The following is a 25,812-nucleotide window of genomic DNA, read 5'->3' on the forward strand; positions in this document are numbered from 1 at the left end:
CAAAAACTGCATTTCAGCTGTTCCTGTAGTGTTGTGCAAGCAGTGAAATACTTTCCCTAGAGCTACCCAGACATCAGTTGAAAGTGCAGCACACAGTTCTTTTGGTATAAGAACGTGCTACACAGAGTACTGCATATTGATAATGGTGCTATTAAACCAAACAGGCATGTTCTGCTCCATTCAAAACACAAGGGAGGGGAAGGCAACTCATGTTTGTCAATCAAAAAAAGTCAGACTGTATAAGGAAGGAAGAAACATTTTCAAATGTGCAAGTTGGCAGCACTCTGAACATGTAAATATTAAGAGGAAATGTATAAAGGGAAACGAAGACAAAAGACGAGAGAAAAAATTGACAATGTGCTTTTAATAAAACATTGCACCAATAAGAATAACTATAATCGAGACTTCTGTTTACTTTGGTCTTTTGATCAATGCAAAAAATTTTTCTAAATTTTGAGAGGTAATGATGACCAAAGATCTACTCCAAGTGGTTCATGTTAAGAAATGCATAATTTTTGCTGTGGTTTTTCTAAGTTCTTTTTGTATTCTCCACTGAAATCCCTTTTTTTGTAACTACAGTACTCCATAGGAATTTATAATACGTAATACATTCCTATGCCACTTACAGTAACAGTATGATAGGAATTCCCTATCCAGCAGTGAAGAAATGTCAGAATCACAAAGCTGTGCTGAATCAAAGCAATGTCCCTTTCTACTCAAATGTCAACTGGAGTCTTCCAAGGGCAGACCTGAAATGAAGCCACAGAACATATCTGAACTACATTCTCAAAGAAACACAATAACTTTGGCCTCAAGAAGGCAAAAGTATTCCTCATATTACAAGACTCTAAATTTTGGAGCTTGCCTTGCAAAAAGGTGGCCTGACAATTTTACTTCTAAAGTCACTTATTTCATTGCACTCCTGTAGCAGCCATCTTTGTAAGTCAAAGGCAAATTCAGTTTTAAAGATAGACAGACCTTGTATATACAATTCAGTCTCTTTCAATTGAGATGTAATTCCTCCTTTTAAATAAGACTCAATTTACGCACACACGATAAATAGTTTATTAACGGAATGTATCTAAGTTTAGGTTTTTTGTTTATTTCTTCCATCCTCTTCTCACCTTCCTCAGCTTAATTCTCATCATCTTATATACAGCTGATGAGGCATCTCCTGATCAGATCTCTAGGTGACAGGTAATTTTATGCTGAGATGAGGAGAGGGGTTGAAGATAAGACTAGCACCTGTCTGGGAGTGTCTGGATCAGCAAATGCTTCTCTGTTTCCCCAACCCAGCAGAGAGAAGGGTGTTACTTCTGTCCACCTCACTCTTTCTGCTCCTGCCCCTATCTGTGCAAGCAAGCTCACTTGACATTTTAGCCAGATATCGTACTCCATTTATACAATATAAAGACCGGTCGTCTGCTCTAACCCTCTTTCAGCTAGACCAGTGCCGGATACCATTTACATTGAACCTCATTATTATTACCCCATCTCTCTTTCTGATCTTGCATAATATTTGGTGGTCCATGTGCTCTGGAATTTTACAAAAATGGAAAGAGCCTCTTTTTCAGGATGTAGAGCACAGTGGCCAAAAATAAGGCAAGGGCAAGAAAAATGAGCAGCTTATCCGTCAGTTCCCTGCGGTTGTATTTTGTAATGAGCTTTCGCCCCAACTGTATTGTCCCCGACATGGACTTAAATTCCTCATTCGCATCCAGGATGGTTCGTGAAGAATTGGCTGAAATGAGAAAGTGTAAAGTCTCAGCTGAGTGTGCTTCAAAACATCTTACAAAGGAAACATGCATACAGGAACCTACAGATCGTGATACCCCCATGAGTTAGTCTGACTAGTGGATAACATGAATGCAGATCATGTTCCTGCAGAATCTTTCACCACAGAGGAGCCCTAATATGCTTTGGAAAAGAACATAAAGCAAAATAAACTAGGAGGGCTGGATGGTTTACATATTTGGTAACAGGATACAGGACCTTTCATTTTTAGATTATTGGATCATCAAATCTAGTTCAGAAGAATTGTGAACAAAAGTCATTGCCTTTCGAAGCTTATGTGAAACAAATTTGATGGATTCAGCTCCAGTCCTACTAGACAGAAATTGCTGTCACAACTGGCACCATTGCTGGCAACCTCAGTGCAGGCCAGCATCTGAGGATGGTCCTGGAAAATGAATTGCTCTCTCATCACTAAAAGTGTCCCTCTGAGCCAGGACAGTAATTCAACGTAAGTCAGAAGGGGAGATGAGTGATGAAGTAGTCAGCACCACAATGGATCCCTTAATGATTTTCTTCCAAACATTTTAACATTTGGCTGTTTGCTTGTTTTCTTTTTTTAAAAGTACAGTTTCTTTGCAAAAATTCTAAATTTGAGAGGGGGGGGGGGGGAGATGATTATCTGGACTCCACTGAACAAAGGGTTCATTTGAGAATATGCCAAAATAATGACATGACATATTAGAGCTTTTCAGCTTTGTGTTTTTGCAAAACAATTCTCTTCAAATTGCTAAATGAGAAAAGCAGAAGCCTAGGTCTCCATTTTCATGCATTACAAAATCCACATCCTGTAATTGAGAAAATACAGAAAAATTTGTACAGTTCTAAATGAACAAAGAAAGGTCAAACTCCAAATGTGCTGTTCACTCGTATGAGCACGTAATATCTTATGAAAGAAATATTATCATAATCTATCACATCACAAACTCTGATGTCCCATCCTTAAAGAAAAGTCCTTGATCCAAGTGGCAAAGGGAAAATTGTTGTTGTTTCCTATGGTAAGTGACAAACCATGGCTCCGTGCTCCACAATCAAATACTAGAAAAAGGACTGTTATTTTTTAAGTTAGAATTCTAACTACAGCCTCAAAATCCACAGCTGGTTTTCTCAAAGCAGATGATATTTGATAGTTGCTCCCATGACAAACTGTAAGCGCTGTTCAGTCAGAAAATGGGTGACAGAGTGACTGCCAAAACTGTCTTACTTAAAAGGAAAAGAAACATACTTTTTCTGCATGCAGGAACTGTGCACAGCTGCCATCCCCAGATGGGTGTACATGATGAGGGGGAGAAAGTTGCATTATCTAACCCCACTCTCTTTCTTTCTCTCTCCAAGCACAGCAAATAAGAGGCCCAGCTGGCAGACATCCGACTTCTAAATGGTTCATGAATCACCAATTTTGACAGCCCACTTGATTTATCGTTTTAGATTCTAAAGCAAAGAGCCAGCCAAATCTTGGTTTCCTAGTCCTAGATGCATTACTGACACAGCATGTGACCTTGGGTACAAATCACTTGATCTCCTTCAGCCTTAGTCAACCCAGCTGGAGGGCTGGGTAAAAGCACTTCTTGTATCCATGTTAAACTTCCCTCTGCCTGTGGGTATGTGTCTATTTATACACAGACACACCCACAAACACATCAAAGTTCTTTGATATTATACCATATATGCTAGGAAAATATTGTAAAATAATGGCAAACAAACTGAACCTGACAAACACTAACCAAACTTGTTGCTTTCTCATCAAAATTGCTGTGGAATGCCAGTGATTTCATATCACAGAAAAGATTTTACACAGAATCAAGAGTCTCTAATGAGCTTCTTTTCCTCTTTCTTCTTTTTCTTAGACGACTTTACAAAACTTGCCACGAGTCAGGAGGATGGTCTGAAATACAACTCCAAGCCATAGCTAGTTGTTATTTTCTGTTTTGTGAGAAGATGTTAGTTTTGGTGACAGGTACTGACAGAAAATCATGGAAATAGAAGTCCTCTATGTAACTTGAAAATAAGTTCATCATAGGCTGAAGCAATACAAGTTTCCACTGCACTCTGCCAATTTGCATCAACCTATCCTGGAAGAACTACCTCCAGGAGTAGAGGGTCATTCTCCTTTAAAACAGGTTTGAACCCAGGTCTCCAGAGGTAAAAGTGCAATAATACTATCCAAAAGAACATAAGAACGGCTATCCTGGGTCAGACTAATGGTCAATCTACCTCAGTATCTTTTCTTCTAACAGTGGCCAATGCCAGGTGCTTCAAAGGGAATGAATAGGACAGATAATCATCAAGTGACTCATCCTGTCATCCACTCTCAGCTTTTGGCAATCAGAGGCTAGGGATGCCCAGAGCATGGGGTTGCATCCCTGACCGCCTTGGCAAATAGCCATTGATGGAGCTATCCTCCACAAACTTATCTAATTCTTTTTTTAACACCATTATAGTTTTGGACTTCACAACATCCCCTGGCAATGAGTTCCACAGGCTGACTGTGTGTTGTGTGAAGAAGTACTTTCTTTTGTTTTAATTTCAACCAAAATCTTTTAATCTGCAATCAAAGACTTGCATCCGTACCTAGCGTTTGCATGGTCTCCTCACTCTGCTGGACCTGCCGAGACATCATCCTGCTAATACCCATCAGGCTCTCTGTAATGTTACTTGCATTCTCTGCCAGGCTTTCCTTTGTGGTTTTTCTGAAGGAGAAAAGGAAAAATAAAATTGCAAGGAATAAAATCACATCTCTGGAGCGTTAGTGCTTACTGCTTCTGACAGCAACAATGTGTTTAGAGCTGGAATTTGGCACCAAACACAGCTGCCTTCAGATGTGCAAAGGACATAAACATATTCTTTTAACATGGTCATTCCAATGAGGTATTAGATTAGGGTGTGCACCCATAATCCTCACTAAAGACCAAAATCACTAAATTTTAGAGCAGCAGCCCTTAAGACAGTTGCTAGGCAGTGGCTGAGAGAAGGGGTTCAAGTGTCATCAGATGCTGATCTACAACTGTACAATTTCATGACACAATATGGAAACACTGATTATAAATTACCACTTTGTTACCTTGTATATCTAATTTGATGTCCCTCACTGATTAAATAAGCCAAGTGTTTAATTCACAAATTATATAAAACTGAATACAGTTCTTGGTGTGAAATGATTGCAGGCAGATTTGTAACTTGTACTTTGTGTCTTCGATACACCTAATGTGAACCACACAAATTTTGGAGCAGTCTAACACTTTCCCCCTTCCTAATAAGCCAAAGTGGCAGAATGTACAGTTTAATTGAATATTACAAAACAACCACATTTTAACCTACACTGAAGATAACAGGTGCTGATAAAAGACCCACTTTTGAAATGGAACCTTCTATCTTACAGTACATGTATACACGTGTTACTATTTCTTTTTAGAACAACTAGATATAGCATCTATTGTTTACATTTTCTAATTACAAAGGAAAGATTTAGTACCTTTGTCTTAATGGATCTCCTCCTTGCAGCAGTTCATCTTTCTCAGAGTTGTCAATAGCAATTTTGCAAGCTAGATTTGCCTTTCTCCAAGCTGTCTGATTGCTGAAATCACAAGTGTACAATATTTTAGAATGATGGTGATCGTTTGCAAAGCTAGAAAGATTTTCAGATGACAGCCAGATAGTCATAAGACAGTTGGACACAAATAAATACTGCAGCCCAACAACATTCCACACGCTTATCAGTAATAATTAATCAATATGTAGGCCATATTATGTGAGCTACTGCTACATCATTGTAAGAGCCGAAATATCCCATTCCCTCATCTATTTCTCCTCCTCTGTATGTTTTAGAGAGCAAGACAAGGAAGAATATCATGCAAGCTGTTGAAAATCTGGTTATACTCCAACCCTGTTCTGAGTGTCATCAGAAATAACTATTCAAACACAATTCCATTTGACAGAAAAGTAATATATCCATAAAACAAAATGGGAGATTAGAACAAAGGTTGGTGCTTTAGGAAATCTGAGTTCTATTCTTGACTCTATCACTGATTCACTCTGTGACCTTGTGCAAGTCACTTCACCTATGTGACTCCCCTCTGTAAAATGAGGATAATGATGCTCACCCACTTTTGTAAAGTGCTTTGAGATCCTAAGTGTGTATGATTAAATGAAGGGTCTGTACATACTGTCATCATCTTTACCTACCTGAGCATTTGTTTTTTATGGTTCTCTACTTCTTGGAGTAAAGCTTGTTTCTCTGATTCTTTATCTTGTTCCTTAGCCATCTGCTCAAGTTCCTTCGATATAAAAGCAAACACACTAAAATATGAACATAAGCAGTCACCATCTACAATCATTACTTTTTTCTCAACTAGAGAGGATAGCTGATTCAGTAAATTATCAAGTAACTTGATACTTATGATACCCTTGGTTTAGAACTAGGTTAGCACAGAATGACACTAGTGCACCCTAACCAGCTAGTTCTGAAAGGTCCCCAATAACATGACAACAATCAACTCCCGCTCACATGAACCAGAGAATACAGAGCAATAGGAATGAACGAAGTAGGCTGGCAGGTCAACTCCATTGCTGCTTTTTAGTAAGCTATTGGCAACAAGTGACAAGAATCACGTCAATTTCCCTCTGCTGACTTTAGAGAAAGCTATGAGTAGCAGCCCATTTGGAAGGTTACCATTATAACTACAGTGTTTAGGAATTTAGTTTTTAAACGTAAATTTAATTTCCGCAGAAATTGTCATCTTAGACTCCATCAATTATCAGGGAAAATATATTTGCAAGACACATAGTTAATTCTGGAGTTTCATCTCACAAGTATCTTTAATGATCATGCTCAGTACATAAACAACTAGAAATTCTCAATATTACAGTTCATAAATGGTTTCAAGACACTTAGTACTGCAGTAATACCCTGGTACATTTTAACTTTCATTCTACCTAATATACAGGCAAATAAGACTTCTGTTTCTCTGGAAAACCCAGTCTACCCCTATTACAAGCACCATTAACACTCTTGCTATTATCTGTCAGCATCTCACTTTTGTGGTCATGTTTTTTTTACCTCACCTGTATTCTGAGACGTACATGTTGAAACTTTTCCTTTACTCTTGCATTTAATTCTGTAAGCACATTTAAGGGCCCTTGACAATCCCTGATATCCTAAAAGAAAGAACAGACATCACCACCATGCTAGGTTAGGAGCTGCAGATAGGGAATGCAATTGAATTTGCTTATTGCTTTAGTTAGTTCATTTTTGAGAAGGTGCAGGCAGGGTGTCTCTGCGGAAGGACACGCAGGCAGAAACACAGGACTTTTCAATCTGGGGGGGATCTGAATGCTTGCAATGTGATTAAAGATGAAGAAGAGAATTCCCCTTTGGGCTTGATGAAAACATTCTCCGTAGTATGTCGTTTTGTTTTCCAGCAGGGCCCAGAAGGCCCCTGCCCTGACTGGAACACAGGGCCCGTTGCACTAGGCACGGCACAGGCACAGCCGGCGACTCGGCACTGCTCTGTTCACCGTTCAGTGCGGGCAGCGCTGGCACTTTCCGTTCGCCTGGGCCCGTCTGAGGAACAGACACCGGAGAATTAAGCTGCTAACACGGCCCAGGTCGCATTTCTATTCCCCTCCCACATAGGCAGCTCCTGGAGGGCAGCTCTCCGAAGCCTCGAAGGGGCCAGCTCCCCAGAGGGGATCCCCCTCGGGTGTGGTTGTGGCGGGAGAGCAAAGCTCTGGGCCCAGCTGCACCTCCCCCCCCACACCCACCCGGGGCCGCGGGAGAGAAGGGCGCGTGAGCGGGGATCTGCCCGGACAGTGGGCCTGGACCTCTCCTGAGGGAGGGACCGTCTGAGGAGGCGACGGGCCAGGCGGGGCGAGGATGGGACCCCGCGGGGGTGAGGGAGAGAGCAGTACCTGCACCACCGCTTTAATCTCCAAGTCGAATTTGACAATCTCCTGGTTACAGACCCGCACCGGCACGTCCCCGGCCGCCGCCATCTTGCGAACTACGGGGAGCAAAAGGGAGCAAAAACAAAACGCCCGCCTAGGGAGGCATCCGCGCCACCTAGTGGCAGCGCCCTGTAGGCACCGAGCACGGGATGCGCACACAGAGCCCCTCCTGGGCTCCCCTGGGTTCTGAGAGGTACTGGCTATCTAAGATGAACGCTGCCCTGTGGCTGTGGGAGGCAGCTGCAGATACTGAATAGTAATGGTTGCAATTCAGCCCCCTCAAAAACTCGGGGGTTGGTGCCACTTTGTGTCCAGACACTGACATTTCAAAATCTTAATATTGGCATTTGCAGGCCAATCATGAGTCAGGCCCCCCAAGGACAGGGGCTTGGCTTCCAAAACAAAAAATGGCAGTTTCTTTTTCTGTTACTTTAAGTTTTGAGCTTTTCTCTACAACCCTGAGCATTGGAACTACATATTTGTTTTTAAATGAAAGCTGGGATTCTCCTCCCTCCTCCAGCAATTGAAAAACATCAACAACTGATTGCAAGGCTCATGCTAAACTTGTTGGGAACGGCCGCAGGGGTTTTTCTACATTAGCCCCTCAGAGGAGCCAGTGAGCACAGGGCTGCTAGGTTTTATTGCTTATTGGTGGAAGTGAATTTCAACCATTGTGCCCAATTCACCTGATCCTGATTGAGGTCTTCTGGCCTCCAGCTCTATGAAAATAAGAAACAGTGTTAAAAATTCTTAAAATAGTCATGGCACCCACTGGTGCACTAATGGATTTCAGAAGTTTAACAACATTGCACCCACGAAGTGGCTTATAGACTGAGAAATATATATATATATATATATATATATATATATATATATATATATAAAATTATTGCAATCCTTGGCTAGATACAATCATAACAGTATTCCTGTCACTTTATTTACTATGAGTCTAATCCTGCAAATACTACATATTTGTCTTGCAGGAGTATTCCCCCTTCTATAGATATGTTGCAGAATGATTGAGTTTACAGTCTGAGTTAGGAATTTACAAATCTCTAATAGTCTCATTGGGGACTACTCAAGTAGTATGATGTTTTGCAGGATTTCTGTTAATGTCACTGCATATACACACATTTCCTTACAGTGTCTAAAGAACCACAGTAATTGGTTCTTTAGTAATTTAATGGAAAAATACGATGGGTTAAAGTTATTGAAGTATTCTGTAACTGTCTCAATGCTATAGCTTACTATGTTATTGCTTCAGTGTTCTGGCCCATTTTGTACAAAAAGTTGTACTATATTAATATGTTTTAGATAGTCACCCACTAAACCATGGATAGGGTTGCATTGGTTGGTGTGGAGGAAAAAAGGTAGATTAGAATTTATGGTCAAATCTGTATTTGAGCCCTGGATTTAATGAGTTTCTGAAGGTCAGGCAAACTGTTTTAGGTCTATTCAGCAGGAGCTGCGTTTAAACCCTTTATGAACTCAGCTACCTTCTGTGCAGAAGAGGGACTACAATAATATTTTTCACCAAAGGGAATGGACTATTTCAAGTCCCACTACACTCCTCTCACACACTATCAGGGAGTGAAAACATATGACATTGTGACTTTCCAGGTAACTCAAGGAACCATTACTAGTGAGGTATTGCTCAATGTAAGGCAGAGGCAGGCTGGGTATAATGATGGCAATAATGGAGAGAAGATGGGAGGGTGGATATCATAATGTGGATCTTGGCAGGGATGATTGTTGCTCAGAGTAGTGCTGATTGACAGGGTCCAGGCAGACTGGGACCCATCCCTTCTTGGCTGGCCTGAAGGGATAGAAGCAGTTACACCCCCTCCACCTGAGAATATAAAAAGAGAAGAGTGTGTTGATGCAGGATCCTGCTTTTTCACCACCTCATACTAGCATGCACAAAGGGGTTCCTCCCAGCCTAAAGCATGCAGTTTCCCAAACATACCTTGAAAAGGCAGCAGAGACCAAAGTCCACAGGGACCATGTCATAGCTTTTGCCATAGCTTTTGTAAAATAACTTGGTGGTCTCCGTCTAGGTTTTACAGGAGAACTGTCCACATCACCTCAAGCACATTTTCAGCTCGTTGCTGTTACTATGCCAAGGACTGAATGGGGATAGAGATTAAATTATCCTCATTTCTAGCAATGGTCCTGCCAAGAGAAAGATTGAGGCATGATAATGAGGCAATGTGAGGGAGCTCACCTTGTTGATGCCTGTGATGTCCCAGTTCTATGGGGAGAAAAAGGAGGGTTTCAAGCTTCCCGCAATGTCATTACAACATTCTACAAGGGAAACACAAGTAATTTTACCCAAGAACTACAGAAGCAATGCCATGGCTGATGCACTGTAGGAGAGAACACACCACACTGGAAGCACAAGAATTTGAGAAGTTTTTTCTCCACAATTTTTTATTTTACATTACAAAGGGATGTTGCATACATTGATGAGTTTGTATCTGAATAGAAGTGCTAGGGCTCCAGGGTGACAGAGTAAACAAAATCAATATTTGAATTGTGCCTCTTAAAAAAAACTGCACAACTATTAACCAACATTAAACATTGCAACTCTAACAGATCATGCTTTTAACAAGGTAAAATTATTTTCTGACAGAGACACAAGACTTTCAGTAAGTTTTTCTGAGCTCCAGTTGGAAATTAACTACAGAATATTAAGGACAGCATTACAAACATGACCCCAAGTATAAGCAGAGCAGAGCCATGATTTGTTAAAAATTATTTTAAAATTTGCCTTTCAAACAGTTCACTAAATTCATCATGTGCTATCAGCCTTAGAGTTCATTCTTAGCCACAATTACTGAGCTACAGGACATCTTTTGGACAGATGAAGTTTTCTAAAAGGAATAGGGGTAAGGGGTGGTTCAAACAACAAAAATGCAATTAGTGGAATATAGTGTTATAAGAAAGGTTCAAAAAGCAGCTACGTTTATACCACTACATTTTTTTTTGGTTCTTAACGTCAAGGGGAGAAAGGGGTGGGGTGGGGGGAGGGAAGGGGGGAGGAAGCCTTGGAGTAGAAGAAACATTTGTAATTACAAATTCAAAGCTAAGAGTTATTCCTACTCTGACTACTTTATGCGCCCCAAATTTGCCTTATCCAGATGTCTGACTCTCCAACGTTCCTAACTCAATCAATCTTCAAATGCGGATACAGTACTACAGTATAAATTCTGCTTGCTTAAAATAAAGAGTTTAAGATTTTTGTCCAGATTAAAAAGAAAATTGAGATTTGTCTGAAACGTATCTGGCTTTATTTTTGGCTCCATTGTTCAATAGAAAGAAAGACAGTAAATACATGCATATACAGCACGTGTCTTTGTGGAAGTTCATGAAAGTCTAAGAGGCTGACAAGTCTAAATTCAGCACACATCTTACCATGCTAAATCCATTAAAAAAAATCATGGTCTATTGTAAAATGTAAATCAAACATCATTAGCAAGATATTATTCAGTTTTTGGATGTAGTGAAGAAAATATACTCTAGAGTACCACCTCTGCAATGTTGACATTTAACATCCCAGTTTACATTGGAGATATTTCAAAGAGTGTTTTCTCAACATGGTAATGCCCTTAATATGGTTACAACAAGAATCAGCCTCTTCAGCAGTAACTATTTGAAATGCACTTTGCATGATCCCTGGGGTAAACAAAATGAATATGAATAAGTCAAGGCTTCATCTGGTAGCATACTGAACTAATGGTACCCAACTGAAACCTTTAACTTTAAAATAAAAAATCATGATTAGACACATTCTTGAAATTCAGGTCCCAAGGCCAAATTAAGATATTAACATTCATATTACATAATTGGAGTACGCCTCAACACAATTTCAGGAAGACTGCGAAGCAAATTTGAGGAACAAAATTATATTTGCTATTTCTGCTGAAGGCAACTTGTACACAACCCTTTCAAAGTAGCTAGGTGAAAATCTTAGTTTTTAAAAAAATATCTCTATGTTTAAAAGTTTTATGGAAGATAAAAGCACATCCATTCTTGACATTTTTGTGAATAAACTAACAATTTTATTAAATGAAGGCAAACATCAGAAAATGGTATAGATTTTAAAAATGAAACCCAAACTGACAGCACTGTGTTTCAGAAATATGTCTGGTCCTTTTTAGATTAGTTAAAAGACCCGTGATGCGTTTTAGAAAGGAAGAATTTTGCTCTTTACTGCTATATTTTTTTTAACTGGAAAAAGAGCTTACTAAACTTCAAGCTGATAAACTGAGCACACCTGGACCTGATTTTCACATCAGTTTTACATCATTGTGCAATATTGATGTCAAGGGTGTTACTCTTGATTTATACTGGCATGAGAGGAGAAGCAAGCCCATCCATATCTAACTGGAGACTTAATAAGCACACCCAAAAATAAATCTGAAAACTTGTTTGATAAACTCATGAAAGCCAGAGAAAGCATTAGCTGAAGGGACATAGTGGAAATTATTTTTTATTTGATTTGTTTAGCCCTAGCACCCTCAATCTCCCAAGGCCATTCAAAACTGGTCTTCCATACAAATACAAAGTGACTATTATTAAGAGGATTTGAATTCAGATCCATTTGAAATTCCTTCATGATGCTTTTGTCATAGTTCTGATTTTGCTTTCAGAAGGGTCAAAGGATTTAACAGGTTCAGGGGAATGAAAAATAAACATTTAGTTCTAAATGTACAAGTAAGGCACAATATAAAGCCACATCATAATCTGGCATGAAGGAAATAGGAACAGACAAGAATCATACATGGTACAGTAGAACAAGCAGTCCATCATATTGATTCAAAGAAGTGTGGCACCCAAATTCAGGCTGACAAAATATTAACAAGAGCAGTTTGACAGCATGCTTTAATATGAAAACAAATTCTAGAGAATCCAGTGTATCAGAAAAAAGGAAGAGCTTTTAGTTTTTATTAAATCAAAATGTATAATTGGTTTTGGATGACAGAATTAAAGTGAATATTCACAATGCCTACACTCAAAAAGATTCAAGGACTTCATTAAGATCCACATACCATGTATGAATGCTGAAAGCCTTTAGAGAGCTCTTCTCCAAAGATCATCCAAAAATGCATGCCACAATTTCCAAAAAACAGAACATGTACATTTGTTTTTTACCTTTATAAGATTTGTTTGTGATAAGAATACACTAAACGTATATATTTTAATGACACTAGAGGAAGCAGATTGTTACTGGCATTAAAGTACAACCATTTCTAGACGGTTTAAATGCCACAGAGTCCCCTGGTTAAAATGTAAAGCTGCACAGCTTGCCTATGTCATCTTTATGATAAAGTTAAACCAGCAAAAGGTCTTAACTTTACTCTACATTTTACTGCCAGGTTTTATTTAGATCAAGTATCGCTGCAGCATTCTGACCAGCCCAGAGTTAGCAGCAAATGGCAGGAATCATATAAAAACGCAATTTTTTTCTTCTTCTTTTTAAACAAAGTGCTTTTCTAAGATATACATACTTATATAAATAGGTACAAAATAAAGTGTCAACATTAAAAAGCTCAACTATTTAAAAGCTTTTAACTATTTAACTTAAAATAATACATAGAAAACACTGAAATGCAAGGGTATGGAATCCACTAAAGAGATTCAAAGTCTTTTTTTGAAATGCTAGACCAAAATCATATTCTGGTTTTCAGACAAAATAAAAAGCTATAAAGCAATCTTAGCTCAGTATTCCTGAGCAGCTAGAAAAGGACATTTTTCTACCTTATTGTCAGTTTAATTTGTCATGTATGTCTACCTGATTGCAAAACTGCTGTCACTGTATTTTGAAAAACTGCCTTGGCTATACAGTTCTGATATAGCGTTTGCACCTTTCTAGCATGAAGACTGTTTAAATATCAGAAAGGACTAACGTTATTTCAAATCTCAGTATAGTCATGACTTTAAATTTACACGACGTTGACACTCTTTATCAAGGACAAATGCATCTCTGGTATAACTCTTGGTATTGGTAGAATTACAACAGGGATGCATCTGACCCATTATGTTCTGTTCTGAAGCTACAAACCTGTGCTTCTCTTCCCACCACATAAAAATAAAAACTACCACCACACACAAAAAAAGCCTCACCCATAAAAACAACAAACAAACAAACCCCAGACAGTCCCCTGCTCAAGTTTTACAAATCCTGTAAGTGGATTTTCTAAGCTTTGATTAGATAGAACTGGGTATTTTTTCACAAGTCTTGAAAGAAAAACTTTGTGATACAGCTTATTAGTGGTATTTTGGCTTCCTCCATCCTTTTAAATTTTTCAAAATATTAAGATGTAGAATACGTTGTGGACACACTACAAGCACGTGGCAGGATTGCCATTTTCATCATCCACTCTTTACTATGCTACTTTTGATACAGACCTTCTTACACTAAAAGCTTAGGTATAAAAATAATTCTACTTATACATAAAAGGAATCACAGTACAAACAAATTTAGACAAACTACATGAAGGAGAGAGATTCCCAAAAGGGAGTGGGAAGAAAACCTTCATGGATTTTTTTTTGCATTTTCCCAGCAGCTACATTTTAATGTATTTGGTATTTCTATTCTCAGTAGACAGTGTTTTGTCATTATCTTTAAATAAAAAAGAAAAGGGAGAAAAAGGGGTCCATGAAACCAGAGAATGATCTTGCCTTGACATAAAGGACTTTCTCGTCAAGAGATAAAGCTTTTCATTTGTACTCTAAACACTGACTATCAAAGCCGACTCTTATGAGCAGAAGAGCAAATAAGAACTATATGAACTGTGTGTGTTAATATTCCTCAGTCATAGAAACTACTGAATTAAGAATAATAAGTCACATATAAGTTTGAAGAAGCTAGTTTTGAAATACCTGTACAAAAATATTTTTAAAAAAAACCTAGAAATTTTGTTTTTGTTTCGTTTTAAGCCTGTGCTGATCCTTTGAAACATCACATGCATAATAATACATCAACTGGAAAAGTGGCAACTAAGGAATTAGATTATTGGTAGCTCTTTTTCCTCTTTACATATATACATATTACAATAAAAATAATTTTATTTTGGTTGTTTGGTGGAAGTATCCTACAACAAGCTAAATAATTATTTTTAAATTCTCAAAGTTGAAAACTATTTTTCCAATAGCTTACTAAAATCCAAATATATTAAAATTTCCTACAGTAAGTGCAGAGAAAAAAAAAGATTTAAAGATTCCGAGATGGTCATCAACTTATCTACTATGGAAGCGAACTAGAAGAACAGCAAAATAATATTATATATGAATGCTCCTTCTGTAGATAATTGGACCCAACAAAAAAAATTCACAGTTCAGTAAGATCCCTAACCCTGACCTTTAAATTTTTTTTTTTTTTTTTTTTTTTTTTTTTTTACATTCAGTACAGTATCATGTAAGCTGTGCAAAACTTTACTTAGACTGGCAGTTTGCCATATCAGTTGCATTTGTCTTTGGTACAAAAATAAACAATCGCATTAATGTGCAAGTATTTGTTTTCTTCCGGCCAAGTACCGAAATTGAATTTTCTAGAGCCATCTTTTATACAATACATAGACTCTGTGGCATATATCTACATTTTCAACATATTCTTATATACATTCAAAAATTTTAAGAGCTGGAACAAAATACATTAAACCCCATAATTTTACCATCTATACATCTTGTTTTTTCCTCAGGGTTTTCATCGTACAAAAACTTTACCAGCTTATATTTATAGATCTCCCCCAAAATACAAGGCACAAAGAATATACTTTTTTTCTCCTCTTACGTTCACAGACATTTAAATACCATATTAAGCTCAGAAAATTAAAGTCTTATATGGCACACTAGCTCTAGTGCCATGTGTGCTATGTACAAGTTAATGGTTGCAAAGAAAGCTTACTGGTTTTATTTTTTAGAAGAACAAACAGAAAAAAGCAGTAATTCTAAAAAAAACCCTAAACTTTGACAGTTTACAAAAAATGCTTCCTCTTAATTTTTATTTTACTCAGAGCATAAACCTGCCACCATGTTTGGCATTTTGCTAACATTTTCACTAGCACAAAATGTGTTTTTGCCTCTAAAGCAAATTGTATGACCTGGTCCTAGGTTTAAAAATACCTAATCTTTATATTTGTGCCTGAAGCAGCATTAATACTATATGGTTTATGCTCCAAAAATGCTAATTAAGCATTTTATATCGTGTGTTTATTTATCCTACTACATTGTTATTAAAAAAACTATGGAACCTAATTTTATGTGTTTACATAATGATAAACTGACATGCAGACCAGAATGAAATTTACAGTGGAGTACTTAACACAGGTAGAGCTCTGACCAATGTAAATAGGTGAAATGATGTCTGTTAAACTTTTGACGTTGGTATTCGCAGCCCTACAAGGCCACCAGTGGGGTCTCCTTCTGCAGTTTTCTCTAAAACTTGGTTCACAAATTCTGATGTTTGACCAGCTACAGGTAGTCCTGGAAAGGAAAGTTAGGGATGTACTTTAGGATCACTATTATTCCCACATATGTGCATATTTTAATTCAAAACATCTCAGAATTCCTGCTGTTGGTCAGTAACCAAGCAGAAGGACTAAAGCTCTGTTATAATTCAGCAAGTGCTCCAACAGAAATATTTGGCTGAAGGGTCAGTTAACACTTGTTACATATCAGTTTTGGAATATGTGGTTGATTAAGTTTATTCCTTACCAAGGGTATCTTTAATAAGTACATCAAGTTTCTGTTCCATGTTGTTTCCTCGGTCATCTTTAGGACTCTGCACTCGATTAACAATTTCTTGTTTGATAGAGTTGATCACAAACAACAAATTATCTACAGGAAAAGACAACATTGGATCACATAGTAATCTCTCTTGGACGGGAACTGTGTTTCCTTGTGTGTATGTACTGCACTTACAACAATGGGCCCTAAAATAGCACCACCACAATACAAATAACTAATCACATGCAAACCAAGTCATCTTTACACACTACCTACAAGTTAAATACCAACACCCTTTTCTACATAAAAAAGTGTTCAAGGTGTGACTTAAGTGACATGAAAATACAAAACATACAACTGCTTGTATTAAGACAAAGAAAAAATTGTGATAAGTGAAAAAAAGTTAGTTACCATATTCTGTGTTTAGACCCCATAGCTTCACTTTGTTGGCTTCATACTGGGCTTTCTTCTTTAGTCTGCAAGCCCTGTAGTGGAGAAAGTCAATATGCCTCTGATCACTATAGAACATTTGTTATCACTAACTTCCATCCATGCAGCCAGAGCTTGTGGCTTATTATCTGCTCCCACATCCTCACTATAACCGCTGCTTGTATTTGATATCACTCGTACACACAAAGAAATGCTAAATGGCACCAGTGCCTGTAGAATCGCAGATTCCTGTTTGTTAACTTAGATTTTTGGCACAGGCCCAGAAGGCCATCCTGTGATCAGCTAGGCCTGCTTCCAATGGGAAGAAAGTAGAATCTAGTTTGCCTGTTTCTATGTGAAACAGATGCCCTGGTTTTTTTTTTTCTTTTGTGTTTTGTTAAAGCAATACTAACCTTACAATGCTTGTCAAGGATGAAGCAGCCTCTCTCTAAATAAGAAATTCAAAGAGGTCTCACTTGTACAGCATGTCTAGAATAATCCTAATAAGATTAATTCACACAGGTAAAAGCCATCTAAAGTTTACCTGGAAGCTAGTTTGTTCTTTTCTTTTCTTGACCTCGGTCTGGCAGTTAAGGGAAGTTCACTGACTGGTGTCAGGTCACTAATCACCTTATTCAGTTTCCTTAGTTCATTGCCAATCTGGAGAAGTTTTTTGGGGTTAGGAGTCAGGTCTTCCACATCAGTCCTCCGTGACTTCTTTACTGCATATTTTCCTATTCGAATACACAGATGATTGGGTTGAAGGGTGTTAGAATACAGAGACATACGTCTGAAAAATATTCTTACACTGCATCTGGGATCTAGGCTGTGCTTATCTTTTCATCATTGGAGACCTGGATGCAATTTGTTAGGTCCCTGTGATCTTTTGCAATGTAAACACGACCACCACACAATTCAGCACTATTGACAATCTGTCTAGAACCAGAAGAGCACACACTATAGGTCAGGACTGAGATGCACTAGCAGCAGTGGGTAAGATGTTCCCTGAACTGTAGATGCTACAAGCCAATCTTGAAGTAAACAGCAAGGGTCCATACACCTTCCCACTGTAGCTCATTCCATTAATCTCACTTACACGATCACCAAACACACCAAGAAATAAAACATTCCATTACTCTGTTATCTTCCTTTCTTCATGAGGTGAGAGTAAAGGGTTGGTATTACAATAAAAGACAGCTTGATCTAAGCACAACCAATTTACACTTCAGTCAACTCCTTGTGGATATCTTTGAGGAAATTTCTTTATAGAGACTGAGGTTTATAAATGTATGCAATTCATGTATCTCCTGTATTTCTCTTAGTTTGGTTTTACTAAGGATAAGTGCATGAAAATCAGGATCTTTATTCCTTAGGAGTATCTGTTCCTGATGCACATTCCCCCTCTTAAGTTTACTTAAAAAAGCAAAGATACTATTTTCATGCAAGTATCTTTAGTAATAAAAATGTGGCAAACACTTTGCCCAGAGACATTTCTCAGCTGAACTGATAACTAAAATGGCTTGACACGAGGCATCAGCTGGCCTTTTACACGCATTAAGTTCTGCAATTTTTGGATGCTAACAAAGTGCTCAATTCTACAAGCCCTTCTGCATGCAGAACTCATTGACTAAAGAGCAGTTCTATATACAAAGTTTGAATTTGTATTTATAGAAATTTATATACAAAGGGCTTGCAAGATTGAGCCTGCCAAGTTGTGCCTCTGAAAAAAGTATTGAAGACTTTCTGATAAAAGTGAACAGACGTGCAAATCCCAATCTAGAACACATACATACTTATATTTGTTAGTGATAAAGATATATTGCTATTTTTTGCAAATTATAAGTTTTCCCCCATTTAAGTAGACAGAAATCCATTAATTGAATTTAAAGATTTCCACCTCAAACAGAACAGCAAGTAACGTTTAAAATCCTCTGTTTATAAAAAATAAACTATCAATATAAATGACAAAGAGAAAGTTTTTAATTTCAATAGTGCAAGAGGATGTTAAGAACACAACTAAGGAAGTCTGTTTCTTTCATTATCCTCAATGTCTCTTCAGAATCAAGACCAGATGGGGAACTGCCTACCAATAGAGGGCACAAGACAGAAGAACAAACTATTTTCAAAGCTGTTTGTCCTTGACAGCATCAATATTCAAAGTACAGCAAAGCTGTCTTGTAAAAAAAAAAAGTCATAGGAGGGAAATATTATATATGTTCACCAAATGGAAAAAGAGGGTGTAACAAAGAAGTTCAAAAATATACTTAAGGTATTATTAAAAAACCTGCCACATATACAAGGGTGGAAAGAGTATACGAGGAGAAGCCAGGCAAGAGAGACCTCTACCTTGTTGACTTTTGTTTAATTGACATTTGACTTAAAATGCATCTCAGTACCATGTATTGGTTGACTCTACTGCACGCAACATTAGATCTGCCTCCCAGTACTGAGGGGCAAAGATCAGGTTTGTGACTAATTTGTGACATTAACAGTTTTGCACCGAATGTTCTAAAATCTCTGTATTCCCACTAAGGGACTTCAGGAGTTATAATTCTCAATTCATCCACTTTACTCTGGAGGGAAAGTATACTGAAGGTTACTACTGTATATGCACTACCTCTTCCCTGGATGCACTACAACAGTGGCTCTCAACCTTTCCAGATTACTGTACCCCTTTCAGGAGTCTGATTTGTCTTGCATATCCCCATGTTTCACCAAACTTAAAAACTACTTGCTTACAAAATCAGACATAAAAATACAGAAGTGTCACAGCACATTATTACAGAAAAAATGCTTACTTTCTCATTTTTACCATATAATTATAAAATAAATTAATTGGAATATAAATATTGTACTTACATTTCAGTGTATAGTATATAGAGCAGTATAAACAAGTCGTTGTCTGTATGAAATTTTAGTTTGTACTGACTTCGCTAGTGCTTTATATGTAGCCTGTTGTAAAACTAGGCAAATATTTAGATGAATTGATGTACCCCATGCTTCGAAGACCTCTGTATACTCCCAGGGATACACGTACCCCTGGTTGAGATCCACTGCACTACAGAATCCAAATAGTTAAGTAACAGTTACACTGTTTCAGTGATTCCACCTCATACAGCAAAACAAGAGCTCCCTTATGTGAAGTCAGAGAGAGCATAGGTATCTGAAGGTGAGAGTGTCAAAGACGATAACTGGGTACTGCAAAACTACTCTTACCACGATGGAGTCCATTCTTCTGATACATGTTACTTGGTAACGTATCTCGACTCCACTCCGATGGCCTCAGCATTCTTTCTTGTTGTGATGGTGTCAGTTGTTCACTATACTCCCAAAAGTATCTTCGTTTGCCTCTCTTCCGGCAAGATACTGCAGTCATTTCTTTTAAGTCCTCCACCGAATCATTTTCATATCCTAAAAGAATAAATTGTACAGGTCACCTTATAAACTCAAGATTGAAAAATATTCTAATGTATCTACAGATACCAAACCAAGCATTCAAGAAACTAAAAGTGAGAAGACTTTTAGTTAAAACGCTCAATGGACTTACTCTGTGCTATCTAATGAATTTTCTTTTCCACCTTATATGCCACTTGGGCATTTGCCCTAAATCCAGCAATAGATGTACAACCATTGATGCAGCTGCACCTGTGATAGGGCAATGAATGCTGAATTGGGGAAAGTCCCCACTGCATCCAAAGTCGCTCTCTCCTCTTAAACTACTGATGAAGTCTCTGTTGATCCAGCTCTCCTCTTCCCACAATTTCACCACCACACAATATGAGAACTGCTATCTCTACAACTCTCAACGTGTTGGACAGCCTTCTTGTACCTGCTTCATCACTTTCTCCTTCAATTCTCAAACACATTCCAGGTCTCCCTCATTTCTTAAATGAATCTATCCAGAAATCTAGAAATTTAAAAAAAAACCCAAAAAAGCATCCTAAAAGAGCAAGCTGGACAAACAGCAAGATCCTAACCCATCAAATTAGTCCAGGACAATAACTTTGTCTCATTTATACCCTCAAAAGCTTGGGAAAAAAGATCATTCTTGCAGCATGCCCTGAAGGTTGCAATAGTCATCTTTGTCACAACAATGTAAGAGATAGAGTTCCAGTATAGGAGGTCCTCTGTTCAGTGCTATCTGTCACCAACCCCCACCTCCCATCCAAACAGTTTGAGCTAAGATCCATTCAGTTTGATCCCTTGTCTGCACCTCTTTAATAACCAAAGGGAAGAGATAAATAATCCATTATAAAGATAAGACACTTTAGAGTTAAATTAGGATGCAGTTTGTGTGAAATATATTATTTAAAAATATGTTTTATACCTATACCACCAGGTTACCAAATAGACACACAGTTTTCACTCCACAATTTTATAGCGCTGGTAATGGATTATTTCAGTTATATTTTAGTCTCTATGCACTCAGTTCTTCACAGCAGTTTTAAACAGGCCCATTTTTGAAAAGCGAAATATTGAGCGTTACTTTAAAACAAATTACAGAGACAAAAATGGATAATTTGGAACAAGACATGGAATAATGTGATGTAATAAGTAAACATGTTAGTGGTTTTATTGCACAGAGAAGGTATCTCACTTCAATTTTCTCATGCACCAAGAAAGTAAGCAAAAGTTGGGATTGTATTTGTTAGTTAATGCTTATTTTCCTTTTTGGAAGACAGGAGGATGTGAATTAAATATCAGGGTTTTTCCCCACCATCACTATCAAAGTAAATGTAAGAATATAGATATTATGCCTGGGTTGGTAAACTCCCATGATGATTTGGCAAGTTTGGTCCCTTTTGAAGCCAACTATAATACCATTCAGTGTATCATAATACAGGGAAAGCATTGCTGTCAAAACCCTATTGCCTCTAAAGGAAAGGTTATTCACCTTGTGTAGTGATGAGTTCTTCAAGGTGTATTTTCCTATGGGTGCTCCATTTCAAGGGCACATGCGCCTCACATAACTCTGGTTGGAGACTTTTGGCAGTAGTATCCGTTTGACCCAGGCAGGCACCCTGTACACATCCTTGTGCCCTACACTGAAGATACTTAGGACTGCATGAGCAAACAACCCCCAGTTTTTTCTTCACCACAAAGTCCCGTATAGGAAACTCTGAAGCCAAGGAAAAGAAGAGTGGATAGTCAAGCACCTATAGGGACACATACCTCAAAGAACTCTAGTTCCTGCACAGGGTGAGTGACCTCTCCTTCTTCTAGTAGTGTCCCTATGGGTATTCTATTTCAAGTGACCTCTCAGCAGTCTCCTCATTGGAGGAGGGAGCTTTGGAGCAAAGTCCAACACTGAAGAAAAGATTGCATTCCCAAAGGCAGCATCTGATCTAGAAGAATGAAGCATTGCATAATGCTTGGAAAAAATATTATCGAAGTCCAAGTTGGAACCTTGCAGATCTCAATAATCGGAATGTGTTTAAGGGCACTTGCCCTAAATCCAACAATAGATGTGAAAAAGTTGTGAAAAAGGCTAATATCATTCTGGGGTATATTAACAAGTGTGTTCTATGTAAGACATGGGAGATAATTGTCCCACTCTACTCAGCATTGGTGAGGCCTTAGGTGGAGTACTGTGTCCAATTCTGGGCACCACACTGTAGGAAAGATGTGGACAATTGAAGAGAGTCCAAAGGAGAGCAACAAAAATGATAAAAGACTGAGAAAACCTGACCTGTGAAGCAAAGTTAAAAAAACTGGGCATGTTTAGTCCTGAGAAAAAAATACTGAAGGGGGACCTGTTAACAGTCTTCAAATATGTTAAGGGCTGTTATAAAGAGGACTGTGATCAGTTGTTCTCCATGTAGGTTAGATATTAGGAAAAACTTTCTAACGATAAGGGTAGTTAAGCTCTGGAATAGGCTTCTGAGGGAGGTTGCGGAATCCCCCTCATTGGAAGTTTTTAAAAACAGGCTGGACAAACACTTGTCAAGGATGGTCTAGGTTTACTTGGTCCTGCCTCAGCACAGGAGGCTGGTCTTGATGACTTCTCAAAGTCCCTTCCAGCCTTACATTTTTATGATTCTAACTAATGCCACAAAGGTAGATAGAGACCTTACAGAATGGGCTCACACTATAGGAGGAGGGTGTATATTGGCAAATTCATAACAAGAAATAACATAACCAGAAATCCACCTCGAGAGCCTCCAGGAGGAGACTGTGGACCCTTTGGACCTGTCAGCAATTGAGAGCCTGGGAGACTTTCTAAATTATTTGGTTCTGCCCAAACAGAAGGTTTCTTAACACCTTCTGTTAAGAGTGGATTCTCTTATCTGAAGTTGCCATCTCAATCCCTTCATGAATCCCAGTGTCATGGGATCAGCCAAACACTGAAAATCCCTCAGCTGAGGAATGAAAGACTGTCATAGCCCCCAAATTAAACCTAATAGAACTCTCAGATATTCCCGACATTAATTCTAACAGATAGTCAAGGACAGCAGGGAAGGAAGAATGAACAGGTGAAAGACGTCGCTGGAAACACTAATTATGGAATCTCTTCCATTTCTGAAGATAAGTATTTCGCGTACACCTTTTCCTTCTGTTTAATAATACCTGTTGTACTTCTGCAGAAAAGGAAGTCTCTATTCCTACAAACCATCAAGTAACCAAGCCTTGAGACTAAGAATTTTCAGGTTGAGATGAAGAGTTTGACCAGCATCTTGAGAAAGAAGATGGGAAACAGAGGGAAGCCTCATCACTAGACAAACAGCAAGATGAGTCAGGTAAGGAAGGGTACTAGGCTTGCCTGGGCCATGTTGTAACTATTAAAATGATCCTAGCTCTGTCTTGTGTGATCTTGTTTACCGCTGTCCATATCAAAAGCATTGTAGAAAACGTATAAAGAAGACCTCTTGTCCATAGAATGAGGAAACTATCTCCGACGGAGCGAGAGAGAGCCCAATCCCTCCCTTGAGCAAAATTGTTTGCACTTTCTGTTGATAATGGTAGCAAAGAGGTCCACCTCTGGAAGTCCCCAGGTCAGAAAAATGAGATTGAGAGTCTACAAGTGCACTCCCATTTGTACTCTTGGGAGAAGTGTGTTTTGTAAAAGATAAGCGTTTGAAATGAGGATGTGATCGGCTATACATTAGTTCCATAGCCTTATTCTAGGTGGCTCAGTGGGTCTTTGGAAAACAGAAAACTGGATGGGGCGGAATATCTGCACCATTTGTAATCTATTAAATCTTTGCTTATTTACAGGCATGTAAGATCCAAGAGATCACAAGGTAGTCGTGGAGTTCTTCAGGGTGTGCAATGATGGATCAGTGGTCTAAGCAAAGAGTTTCAATCCATCAAAGGAGTGGTCCCTAAATGGTATTTCTGACTCCTCTAGGGAACCCGGAGAGTCGGAGCCAGGAAGCCTGATGACTGCCATGGAGATGGAATGAGCAGCAATGGCAGCTGCATCTTGGGAGGTCTGTAATGATGTTCTATCCAGTAACTTGACCTTCGGCTATGATGACCTGGAACTGCTTGCAATGTTCTGCCAGAAGGTGTTCAATAAATGTGGTGAATTTGGAATAATTGGTGTGATTGTATTTCATCATAAGAGTACCTTTTTGAAGCAGGCTTTTTGTGAGAACTAGAACTTCTTTTCTTAGAGGCCCTCCAGTACATTCTGCTGTCTTTTACATTGAAGGTCTGAGGGAACTTGGTGCCGAGGTAGCAAGGGTACTATGCTCACTCAGAGGCCGATGTATAAGGGAGGTGGTATCCTGGCCTGGATCTGAGGCAGGGTGCAAAGAACGCCACATGATAAGGAATTTAAGTCTAATTTAAGTCCGCCAGTTCTTTCTAGCTCTGTTCTATAAAGGTTGAGCAAATATTGTACTTCTGCAGGACGCGCATGTTCTCCAAACAATGACTAGACCGGGAATGACCATTACTGACTGGGATAGAGTCCCAGCAGATAAGCTAAAGCTTACATCCTGGAGATCCTGGCATACTTCCTCAAACCAAGGGAAAAACCTCCCGGGAGCAGGGGTGGGTGGACACAGGTAAGTAAGTAAATGACCCTTAGAAAATAAGAAATAAGTAAACAACTACACTAAACACTAAATTGAAGAATAAAACTAAACTAAATTGTAAAGGGAATCTTGACCAACACTAAAGCAGGCATGCTAGATGCTCCATCTCAAATTGAAGTGATTGAGAAGGAACTGTGGGCGGTTCACCCATGCAGACCTCGCTATCTTAGGTGCAGGATATGAGGGTGTATAGGATGCATGCACAGGTTGAACAGGCACTGGTGCCAAAACATTTTTTGATCAAGGCACATGTGCATCTCAAGTGGAGCACCCACAGGGACACTACTCGAAGACCTAGCCATTTTCCTTCATGGTGAACCAGTCTCCACTGATCTCTAGCATTTCCCCAAAGCAACGACTGAAGCACTTCAGCAATGGTCACCATATTCCTAATTCAGTCTGTCATGAGGGAAGGGTGGACTTTTATTTAAGCTACATAAAATATAAGGAACTGTTATGATAATTGGGCATGCAAATTTACTGTAATTGTGAGCTCAACTGTAAGAAGTGAGTGAAAGTCCATATGATGTCACAATAACCTATAACAAGTGCTGATGGGAATAGGTGCAAAAATAAATAAATAAATAAATAAATGAATAAAAGCCAGAAAGAACTGAATTGGTCCAAACAAAAAAAGGACTACTGATATAATTCAAGGACTGTGTTAAAATCATGGGCTGGTCTATACTACAAAGTTAGGTCAGTACATTGCTCAGGAATGTGAAAAATTTCACACCTTGTGTAATGTAATTAAGCCAACCTAAACCCTAGTGTCGACACTGCTGATCAACAGAAGATTTCTTCCTTCAACCTAGGGCCATTAATCAAAGAGGTGGATTTAGTACAGTGACAGAAGAACCCGCAGTTGCAGCTGTGC

At 38.6% G+C, this 25,812-nt stretch overlaps 2 protein-coding genes across 4 annotated transcripts in view; both read right to left on the reverse strand.

Annotated features, from left to right (window-relative positions):
• Nucleotides 1–346: 346 nt before the first annotated feature.
• Nucleotides 347–8,284, reverse strand: BNIP1 (BCL2 interacting protein 1). 2 transcript variants are annotated; one of them, XM_067566724.1, is made up of 6 exons: nucleotides 7,699–8,284; nucleotides 6,853–6,945; nucleotides 5,974–6,065; nucleotides 5,264–5,365; nucleotides 4,363–4,481; nucleotides 347–1,741 (listed from the first exon to the last, which is right to left on the reverse strand). In XM_067566724.1, the coding sequence occupies exons 1-6, from the start codon at nucleotides 7,780–7,782 to the stop codon at nucleotides 1,545–1,547; spliced, it is 687 nt and encodes a 228-aa protein (XP_067422825.1). In that variant the 5' UTR covers nucleotides 7,783–8,284; the 3' UTR covers nucleotides 347–1,544. The 2 variants fall into 2 exon arrangements, with proteins under 2 accessions (XP_067422825.1, XP_067422826.1); XM_067566725.1 differs by having other exon boundaries at nucleotides 5,974–6,087; nucleotides 7,699–8,279.
• A 1,409-nt stretch (nucleotides 8,285–9,693) lies between these two features.
• The window catches only part of CREBRF (CREB3 regulatory factor), a 41,790-nt gene continuing 25,671 nt past the window's right edge, over nucleotides 9,694–25,812 (reverse strand). For both annotated transcript variants that reach the window (XM_067566343.1, XM_067566345.1), the window contains exons 5-9: nucleotides 20,110–20,304; nucleotides 17,438–17,627; nucleotides 16,876–16,949; nucleotides 16,453–16,575; nucleotides 9,694–16,221 (exon numbers count right to left, since the gene is read on the reverse strand). In XM_067566343.1, the coding sequence (XP_067422444.1) occupies nucleotides 16,106–16,221; nucleotides 16,453–16,575; nucleotides 16,876–16,949; nucleotides 17,438–17,627; nucleotides 20,110–20,304 (698 nt within the window). In that variant the 3' untranslated portion in view covers nucleotides 9,694–16,105. The remainder of the gene's footprint in view (nucleotides 16,222–16,452; nucleotides 16,576–16,875; nucleotides 16,950–17,437; nucleotides 17,628–20,109; nucleotides 20,305–25,812) is intronic.

The sequence above is a fragment of the Emydura macquarii genome, unplaced genomic scaffold (assembly GCF_026122565.2).
Source record: "Emydura macquarii macquarii isolate MOO-44397 ecotype Brisbane River unplaced genomic scaffold, CSIRO-AGI_Emac_v2 contig_2768, whole genome shotgun sequence".
In the NCBI taxonomy this organism is placed as follows: domain Eukaryota; kingdom Metazoa; phylum Chordata; order Testudines; family Chelidae; genus Emydura; species Emydura macquarii.